At 53.4% G+C, this 9852-nt stretch overlaps 1 protein-coding gene across 1 annotated transcript in view; it reads right to left on the bottom strand.

Annotated features, from left to right (window-relative positions):
* Positions 1-9852, bottom strand: part of MATN4 (matrilin 4) — a 16930-nt gene continuing 7078 nt past the window's right edge. Inside the window, exons 2-12 of the mRNA XM_054644564.2 lie at positions 7679-7795; positions 6233-6375; positions 4706-5132; positions 4263-4385; positions 3608-3730; positions 3391-3513; positions 3133-3255; positions 2278-2691; positions 1820-1972; positions 955-1059; positions 1-805 (exon numbers count right to left, since the gene is read on the bottom strand). Coding sequence (XP_054500539.2) covers positions 747-805; positions 955-1059; positions 1820-1972; positions 2278-2691; positions 3133-3255; positions 3391-3513; positions 3608-3730; positions 4263-4385; positions 4706-5132; positions 6233-6375; positions 7679-7751 — 1866 coding nt within the window. The 5' untranslated portion in view covers positions 7752-7795 and the 3' untranslated portion in view covers positions 1-746. The remainder of the gene's footprint in view (positions 806-954; positions 1060-1819; positions 1973-2277; positions 2692-3132; positions 3256-3390; positions 3514-3607; positions 3731-4262; positions 4386-4705; positions 5133-6232; positions 6376-7678; positions 7796-9852) is intronic.

Raw genomic sequence — 9852 nt, 5'->3', positions numbered from 1 at the left:
TTCAGGGTGTTTATTGTCAAGATAGAAATTCCTTTATATAAAACAAGAGTTCAAAAATAGCACTACCCTGCTCTCAGAATTAAATATACATATATATATATATACACACACACACACATAGATACTGATAGAAAGAATAATTACCATTTTGCTATGTGATTACAAAACCAAACAAGATTAATACCAATTTCCAAACTATTCTGCCAAACAGGGGCAAGGGGATCTAAGAATTCCTGCCATCTATCTTCCCATGAGATCCCTCCTGGGCACCACGCTGGGAGCCAGCTGGGCATCAGGCATCCCCTGTGCTGCCTGCACCACCCAGCTGTCCTTGCCCCACCACTTGGCAGCAGAGACAACAGAAGCTCTCAGGGTGACACCACTGCAGGTTTTTTCTCCTGCAAAGCAGTCTGCCAGGGTCCAGGGGGACTGTGCCATCCCAGTCACTCTGGGGGACACCAGGTGTCATGTCTGTCCAATGACCAGCCTGCCCACAGAGCTGCTCCCCCTCATCCCAGACCTGCCAAGGAACGACAACTGAACCCCTCAGCTTTGTAGCAGGGGCTTTGTTCAAGTTCCTTTTTGTGTGTTTTTGGGATTTTTGGGTTTTTTAAACACAGCCCCCTGGGGATTTTGCAATACAAGAACAAACACTGATGCTTTACAATAACCTAGCAATAACAATGTCATGTAGCTAATGTACATCCATCCTGTGCCCTGCTGAGCACTGCAGCCCTCTGCCAGGATCACTTCTTGTTGGCAATCTGCTTTTCCAGGTCTTCAAGTCTGGCTGTCATCTGAGCAAGTGAACGTGCTAAGGAAACAGCGTGAGCCAGGCAGCCTGCTGAGCAAAGGGCTTAAAATCTCCCCTCTCCCATTTACCCATCCCTCCCTCTCCCACGTGTGCTCTGTCCTCAGCCCCCTGGCAAGCCCAGGCCTCACCCCAAAGGATATTTTTCTCGGTCAGGCTCTGCAGGATGGCCACGGTGTTGGTCTGGAACTGCACCAGCGCCTCGCACTCGCACGGGCTGCGGATCTCCGTCTCCCCTTTGCCCTCCTCTGTCACAGGGGGTTTGGCTGCTGTCACACCACGGCCCCACAGTGCCCGCTCTCCCTTGCTCCCAGACAGGTCCCTTGTCCCTGCAGCCACCCACTGGGGCTCAGGGCTCTCCCCACTCTTTTGCCCCCTTCTTTCAGCCTCTCTGCTTTGTGTCAGGCTGCCCTGCTGATCCAGCAAGCTCTCTGCCAGGCATCCCACAGAGCTGTCACACCTGTGGGCACAGTGTGCCAAGGACAGCCAGTGCTGAGCTTCACTTTGCCTTCAAGCTGGGGCGGCAGGGGGCACGTTGGCTCTGTATCTGCAGCCCTGTGGGGGACTCAAGGGCGCTGGGGAGCCCCAGCCTGTCCCAGGGCAGGGAGACCCTCACAGTAACCCAGCAGCAGCAGGAGCACAGGTCTGAACAAGGTGCACAGGCCACCTTCAGAGCATCCCCCAAGGCAGGGTGCCACTCCCAAATTCTGCCCATGCAATAGTACAGGGGTGGTGGATCACATTAATACTTTTGTATTAACCCCTCCTGCTTTTTAATTAATACCCCCAGTTTCACCTTCTCTTCCAAATCCCTCCCAGAGACCCACATCCACACCCACAACAGCCTGGAGAGATCCTGTGACAGTCTAGGCTCACACCAGCCCAGCTCAGCCTTGGGGTGCTTGACACAGGGTGACAGGCACACAAACCACCCTGCTGGCTCTGTGGGGACAGAAGAGCCTTCCCTGGCTTGGGGTCAAGTCCCCTGGTATGGCCAAGAGCACCCACCTGGGCAGATGTTCAGGGAGAAGTTCTCCACAAGGTGGGTCATGGTGGTGAAGTCTGCAGAATAGGAGAAGTGCTGCTCCACTGGCTCGGAGGCGATCGCTCTCAGCTCTTCTTCCACAGCTTTTCCAACACCCACGGCAAACATGACAATCCCTGTGTGGCAAGGACAGATCCTGAGCACTGTGCTGGCCACCCTGCAGCAGGATTTTCTCTGGGCTTCCCAAATACACAGCAGGAATTTGGGAAGGACAGGCAGGAGTGTGGCAGCGCTGTGGTGGTGGAGGCTGCTGCATGAAGGATGCTGCTCAGAGCACCCTGTGGCCACAACAGAGCACGTCTGCTATGGGATGCAGCTCCCCAAGGCTGGATGCTGCAGCTTTTCACAGAGACAGCACACCAAGGAACCATCCCAGGATGCCCAAAACACTGAAATTTGGGGTTCCCAACCCCTCCTGCACCTGATTCCTTTGCTCTCCTGGCCCATTCGGAGATGTCATCCTGGGAGCGTCCATCTGTGAAGACCAGCCCGATTCTGGGGATGTTGTGGGAGAGAGGCCTGGCACCTTCCAGCTCAGAGAAGCTGTGCTCCACCATGTGCTTGAGGGCCAGGCCTGTCATGGTGCCTTTCTCCATGTACTCCACATCCATCACTGCCTTCTTGATCTCGTCGGCGCTGTGGTACTTGTTGAGGGGGAACTCGGTGCGCACGCGGCTGGAGTACTGCACCAGCCCCACCCGCGTGCCCTGGGGGGACACCTCCAGCAGGTCCACAACACGGTTCACAAACTGCTTCACCAGCTCAAAGTTCTGGGGCCGCACACTCTTGGAACCATCAATCACCATCACCAGGTCAACGTGCCCAGCTCCACACTCTGCAGGGACAGGGGAAGGTGACAGAGGAGCAGCCTGGCCATGGCCACTGTCACAGTGAAGGGCTGGGGCTGAGCTCTGGGGTGCTATGGGAACACCCTGGAACTGCAGCTGGGAAGGAGAGCAGACTATGCCCAAGGGACTCAGCCCAAAAACTTCCACTGATATCCCAATACCCCATGAAAGTCTTTCCTAGGTTTCTCTTTTCCCAAAGTTTTCCTTAAAGCTGTTGCATCTTCTGGGCCATGTCTCTGAGGACACAAGCATCCATCCCCACAGCAGCCAGAGTGTTCCCCCAGCCACAGCCAGCTCTCCACCCTCTTCCAGCCTAGTTTAGAGCCCCAAGTGGCAACAGAGCCCCCCAGCCCAGTTTCAGGTGAGTTCTCTCCAGGAGCACAGAGCACAGATAAGGAGAATGTCAAGGGCTATGTCCCAGTACTCACTGCTGCATGTCTTGCCATCAGCCTGGAGCTGCTGGCCCTCAGGGCACACGCAGTGGTAGGAGCCCTCTGTGCTCACACACTTGAACTCACAGCCGTGATCCACCCCGTTGCAGAGGTCGGTGGCTGGAAGACAAGCCAAGGGCATGGGGTTATCCCCGTTCAGGGCAGTCTGGGAACAGCCCTTCCCTGGAGGCTGGGCAGGACATAAAGGCACGTGCTATAGACACAGCCTGTGCTGTGCAGCACACTGGGACCTACCCCTGCAGGACTTGCCATCGGGCTGGAGCGTGAAGCCGCTGCGGCAGCGGCAGTAGTGCCCGTTGGGGATGCTCACACACTCGTGCTGGCAGCTGTGGTTCCCAAAGCTGCAGTAATCAATCACTGTGGACACAAGGAGAGCAATGACAGAAGGGAAAAGGCAAGAAGAGAATGGGAAGCAAACAAAGAAGGGATAGGGAGGGAGACAGCCACTTACTGGTGCAGCTCCTCTTGTTGTGGCTGAGGTAGTAACCCGGCCGGCAGCTGCAGGAGTAGGAGCCCCGCAGGCTGACACAGTGGTGCTGGCAGCCATGCCTCCCGTCCGCACAGGCATCGATGGCTGGGGGGCAAAGGACACAAATCACCCTCCTGAGCCAGCCTCCAACAGGACACCCATCACCCTCCTGTCCCAGCCTCCAACAGGACACCCATCACCCTCGGGTCCCAGCCTCCCTGGGGCAGCAGGGCATGACTGCTCCAGGGTTTAGAAGCAGCTCCCAGCACCGTGAAACAAGAAGGAGAAGTCTTGGTGTGGTGGTCAGACCAACTAAGACAGCTTTGCACTAAAATCCAGGGGAAAAGCACTGTGCACTTGGGGTGTGAATCCTCTGGTACTCGCTGCCTAGACCCCCTCAGCTGACAGGCAGCTGGTTGTGCCCACATAAGTCACAAGTGTCCCATCACAGGTGGCCAGGATTTAGCAATGCTGAATGTCTGCAGGCATTACAGACCCAGGAGGCAGTGGGCGCAGTGAACAGAGCACCCAGGCTGCTGCTGGCCTCCTGAATCCTCTGCTGTGTGCCAGCTTCCCTCCATGGGATCCATAACTACAAGCTCCCTATGAAAGTTCAGAAAATAAAAAGGGTTTTTACGGGAACAGGTCTTTCCATCCACATTGAGCCTGTAGCCTGGGTTGCACTCGCAGTAGAAGGAGCCAGGGGTGCTGATGCAGCTGTGCTGGCAGCCGTGCTCCCTCTCCATGCACATGTCCACCCCTGCAAGACAGAACGGGCATCACAGTGGCCCACAGGCACACCAGATACATAGGCACCCTGGCTCTGGCATATGCCCTGTCCCTGCAGCAGAAGCCAGTGTGACACAGCCCCACGCAGCCCCAGTGCTCAGCCACTGATTTCCAGCACACAGACACAGACACAGTGCCCTGTCCTGGTGCCTCACTGGGGAGGCTGTTTCCCCATCCACCCTGCTTCTGGCGGGGCAGCCACCCCAAACACCGCTCTGCAGGTCTGGCCTGGGTGAGGAGCAGACACCAGAGCCCCCTGGCTACTCAGCAGCAGCAGCAGCCCTCACCCACCACAAAGCTTGTCCTGGAACTGCTTGGCAAACTGCTGGATGAGCTCAAAGGACTCCACCAGGAAGACGTGCTCCTCCAGCGGCGGGGAGGCCATGGCCCGCAGAGAGTTCATGTCTGCCCGCTGGATGCCCACGGCGTAGATCTCGATGCCGGCGTTCCGGGCCTGCGTGGCCACCTCGGTGATGCGGTCCTGGGGCCGCCCGTCGGTGACGATGATGGCGATGCGGGGGATGCCCTTGTGCAGGGGCCGCGCGCCCTCCTGCGTGCTGAAGGCCACGTTCATGGCGTACTGGATGGCCAGCCCCGTCATGGTGCCCTGGGCCAGCGGCACGATGCTGTTGATGGCCCTCTCCATGTCCGCCCGCGTGAAGAAGGTCTTGAGGGAGAAGATGTTCTGCACCTGGCTGGAGTACTGGATCACCCCCACCTGTTGGGGTGTTACATTTTAGGTAAATGGTATGCTCTGTCTCACCCCTCAGAACTGTGCAGTTTATTCCAAGCCTGTGATCCTCCCCTGAAGTATCATGGATCTGTAATCCCATTGGCCCAAGTCTTATTCTGCACCCACTTTGAATCTCCTTGTTAAGCTGTGAGAGGGACATGAGAAGCCTCTTAGCCCTTTCCTCTCTCTTGGCCCCACTCTCTCTTGGCCCTTTTCTCCCTAGGCTCTCCCTCTCTGCCCCTTCCTTTCCCTTCCCCCCTTCTCTCTCATGTGAAAAATGCGTATTTTATGATTGGCTTTTCGCAAATATTAAAATAATAATATATGTGTTGCACTAGAAAGTAATGCTGTATTAATTCTCTTAAGTAGTGTGTTAAATATAGTTTTAGGTTATAACAAATATTTAAATAGCAACTATGCTATGTGGGATATTTTTTTTCTAAAGAAAGGACTCACACTGAGATAGCAGCCACAGGACAACTAAATCTTTCAGAGAAAGAGAATTTATTGCTCCATTATCAGGAGAAATGAACTTCTTCCCACCTCGCTCGGGCAGGATGACACTGTCAGGATTCAGAGGAAGAAGCTGACACTGACCAGACAGAATCCTGTGTTTGAATGGAATTTAGGCATCATGTATGAGGTGTATGAATATGCAACAGGCTGTTTTAAAGGGTTAATCCTCTGTTAACGTGGGTCCTTTTTCAGGCTTATGCTGCCCAGAAAAAGGTACCCGGATGCCCATAACTCTTTGTTTCTATTGTCTCATATTGTTCTAATCCTAATTGTCCAAATTATTATTACTCTAATTGTATTACTATTTTTATAACCATTTTATTACTATTAAACTTCTAAACTTTTCAAAATAAGTGATTGGTGTGATTTTAATTAAAAAAAAACAATTTAAAAACAAGTGATTTCAAACTCAGAAACCATGCTGCTCCTGGGGGTGGGACCCCCAATAAACCCTCATCCAATGAGCACCCTCAGAAGCTGTGTGGAGTCTCCTTGCCTTCCTGCTGCTACCAGTGAACACACAGCTTAGGGGGCCCCCAGGGATCCCCCAAAAGAGCAGCTGCACCCACCCGTGTGGCGTTGGGGCCCACGTCCAGGTTGCTGATGATGTCCACCATGAAGCGCCGCATGGTCTCGAACTCGAAGGGGCGCACGCTGCGCGAGCTGTCGATCACAAACACGATGTCCAGGGGACCTGTCCTGCACTTCAGAGCTAAGGAGAAGGCAAAAAGAAGGCTCAGTCCTGTGGCTGTCTGCAGGGAGCACAGAGATCTCTGCCTGCTGGCTGGGGCTTGCTCATGAGGGATGGAGAGAGCAGGTTTGGGCAGCCCCCAGAGACCGGCACCTTTCACTGCCCAGTGAATCCGCAGAAGGTTGTCACAGACACATTTTATGAAAAATCCTTTCCTTAGGATTTTTTCTCCTGAGAAGCCGAGAGGCCTCAGAAACAAAATGTAAACAATGATTATCTGCTGCTGTGGAATGCAACAGGTGGACCTGTGATTGGGCTCATGTGGTTGTTTCTAAATAATGGCAAATCACAGTCCAGCTGGCTTGGACTGCTGCTCAGTCAAGCCTTTGTTATCATTCTTTTTCTATTCTTAGATAGCCTTCTGATGAAATCTTTTCTTCTATTCTTTTAGTATAGTTTAATATAATATATATCATAAAATAATAAATCAAGCCTTCTGAAACATGGACTCAACATTCTCGTCTCTTCCCTCATCCTGGGACCCCTGCGAACACCACCACAGAAGATGGTGGCAGAGAGGAAGCAGGGCCAACAGGCTGGGGAGACATCCCCTGGCTGTGGGTTGTTGTGGTTGTGATTTTTTAAGGGCAGAAAATGAGAAAGTAAAAAGCAAAGCTAAGGGCACACACTTGGTAGAGACTGAGCCAAAGAGCTTCTGTTGAGCATAAGGATGCTAACCCCAGTGCAAACTGGGAGAGTGTTCAGCAAGTGAAATGTCAGTGAACTTACTTTGCTGGGAGAACTGGGCCCTAGTCATAAGGAAATGCTTTCAATGCCTTTGGGATGATGTCAATCTCAGCTGCTCTGAAAGTCTCTGAGGCATACCTGCTCCTTTCTCCATTTGGTGCCTTCACTGTTTTTAAACTAAAATTGATTTAGATCTCTCTGTCCTGGGAGGAGAGAGGCTGCTACCTCTGGGTTTGCTTTGTCTCCTTCATCTGGAGAGTCAAGCAAGGAGGAGGCTTTCCCTTACAGCTGTGCCTGCTGCCAAGGTCACAGCCCATGGCCTGGAGGGTGACAAGCCCTGGGCAGGGCTGTGCCACAGCTGAGGAGGTGCCCAGAGCAAGCAGCACCAAAGCCACCATGCTGGGGCCAGGAAGTTTGTGTCCCACTGCTGGCAGGATCCTCCATCCTCCTGGGGATGCTCCCAGGGAAGAGGCATCATGTCCCTCCACATCACACAGCAAACTGTCCTCCATGGGCTCCACTGCCCCAGGTCCTCACTTCTCTCCCCTCCATGCACTCCCCACCAGCCAGGGCTCACCTGCAGGTTTTGGTCTGGCTTCCAGCATTGTCAGGAGAAGCAGGAGGAGAGGGGCAGCAGGCAGGAGCTTCATGATGGCTCTGGGAGAGCACACAGTTCCAGTGCTGGAAGGATGTGCTGCAGGGAGAAGACAAGGTGCAATCAGTGCTGAGGGCGTGCTCAGCCACAAGGCAGCATTCTCCTGTGGTGGGTGTCCCCAGGCAGTGCCAAAAACCCTAAAGAGCAGTAGTTTTGACAGATCCATCCCCAAACTTCTCTGAATCCACATGGAATCTTTCCTGTTCCAAGGACTGGCAGTCTCAGCACAGCTCAATTTCATTACAGTAGCAGCACTCTGCCAAAGGGTCTGATTTTCTGCTCTGGGTGGAGCTGGCCATTGGACAAGCCTTATTTTCACTTGCAAACCAGGCAGATGGGATGTTCAGCCAAATGCTTTTTCCCTGACTGTGTGGCTGTTCTCTGCAGCCAGTGGAGAGTGGGAAAGCTGCACGCAGGGATGCAGAGCACCAGCCCTCCTGATACTCCTGCATGGGGAGAGAAGTCCCCAGATGCAACACCAGCACAGACAACACCTGCTCAGAAGTCTCTCAAAGTCACTGGCAAAGGTAATTTTTCCAAGAAGTTCCATTCTCTCCCTTGGGAGAGCAGAAGGCTCTGCAGGCAGAGGGTGTAAGGGTGCCTGTGCAGGTGGGCTCACCCCTCTCCCCCCAGGCAGGTGCTGGGTGAGCACTGCCAGCTGCTGCTCTCCTTCACATCACTTTAGAGTCCCCACTACTCTGCACCTCTCCCTGGCCTAAAGGTTTTTCCAAGGGATACTCTGCACCTCAACAGTTTTTTCATGTCTTTAGGGTGGGATCAGTGGGAGGAAAGATATTTAAACTTGTTACCCAAAACCTCAGCTTCTCACTTCTCTCCCTCCCTGTCCACCTCTGTGTTGTCTTGCCTTGCCTTTCCTGGCTCCTGCAGGGATGTGGATTTATTCAGTTCATTTTTATTCCAGCTCTGGTTGGAAACCCAAGGTGCTAGGGATGGAAATGCCACAGATAATGTGACTCTCCCCAGGACATGTGCAGTGCCAGGACTGGCCTCAGATACTGGAAAGGTGCTTTTAAGAAAAAAACACACAAAAATTCATTTTATCGGTAGTTATCAGCCAGTATTTATTTAGCCCCAGGAGGTCTCAGCTGTAATTCATCACCAGGGTTGCTGTTTAATTGCTCAGTGGTTACGTGCAGCCCTGAACACCACGTCTTTGATAGCAGGGACACTGATAATAGGTTTCACAGCTGCATCTTAAAACTGTCTCGAGACTCAGTGTTCACACCTGGAAAACTCTATTAGAGAATTAGGAGGACAGAAAAGGGGCACTGGAGGATACTGGGGTCCAGCACACCCATCTCAAAGTGAGAGACGTGGCCTTTCCCTGGAGGGCAGAGCCCACCAGCCCAGGACCAGCCCAGGCACAGTGACTCTGCAGCAGTGCCAGGAGCTCCTGCAGAGCCCTGCAGCACCAGTGGGGCTGCTCTGGCTGAGGGGATGAGCAGGGACAGCAGCCTGGCAGGTCTTTCCCAGGGGGCAGACGTGAGCTTTGCGGCCAGGATTGCTCAGACAGCTGTGCCCCCTCACCACATGCAAGCAGAGAGGCAAACAGTTCTCCTCCTTCAGCTTTGTTTCCCCTTTTATTTAGCAGATTCTTTTTCCAGGGCTGCTTCTTTCCTGGGAGAAAGCACTCACAAACCACTAAATATTTTTGGGACAGCTGTGCCACCTAGAACATTTCTGCAGCTCCCTTCTCTCCACACCTCCCTGCAGTGGCAGGCTGCTATGGAGCCAGTGTCTCACAGCATCCAGAGAGGTTCAAAGACAGCCCAGGGGGAGGAATGAGCTGTCGGGCCAGGAACCAAGAAGGAGAAAACCAGTTCATGACTGTTTCTATTTTTAACTCATCTCAGCTTTTGGATGAAGTCTTGGCTCTCCCCACAGCTGCAAGGGCTGATGCTGCCTGGACAGGGCAGGGCATGGCAGCTCAGTCATATTCTGTCCTGGCAGCAGAGACCAGGCTGGGACAGAGTCCTGGTCCCTGGTTCGATTTACTGCCCAGTCCTGCCCCAGCAGCAAAGGGATGGAGAAACAAAGATGATGGGACAAAAGTCCCCCAATATCTCTCCCACTAT

Source organism: Agelaius phoeniceus, chromosome 17 (genome assembly GCF_051311805.1).
Source record: "Agelaius phoeniceus isolate bAgePho1 chromosome 17, bAgePho1.hap1, whole genome shotgun sequence".
In the NCBI taxonomy this organism is placed as follows: domain Eukaryota; kingdom Metazoa; phylum Chordata; class Aves; order Passeriformes; family Icteridae; genus Agelaius; species Agelaius phoeniceus.
Note: the sequence above shows the minus strand (reverse complement) of the source record. Positions and strands in the feature narration are given on the sequence as shown.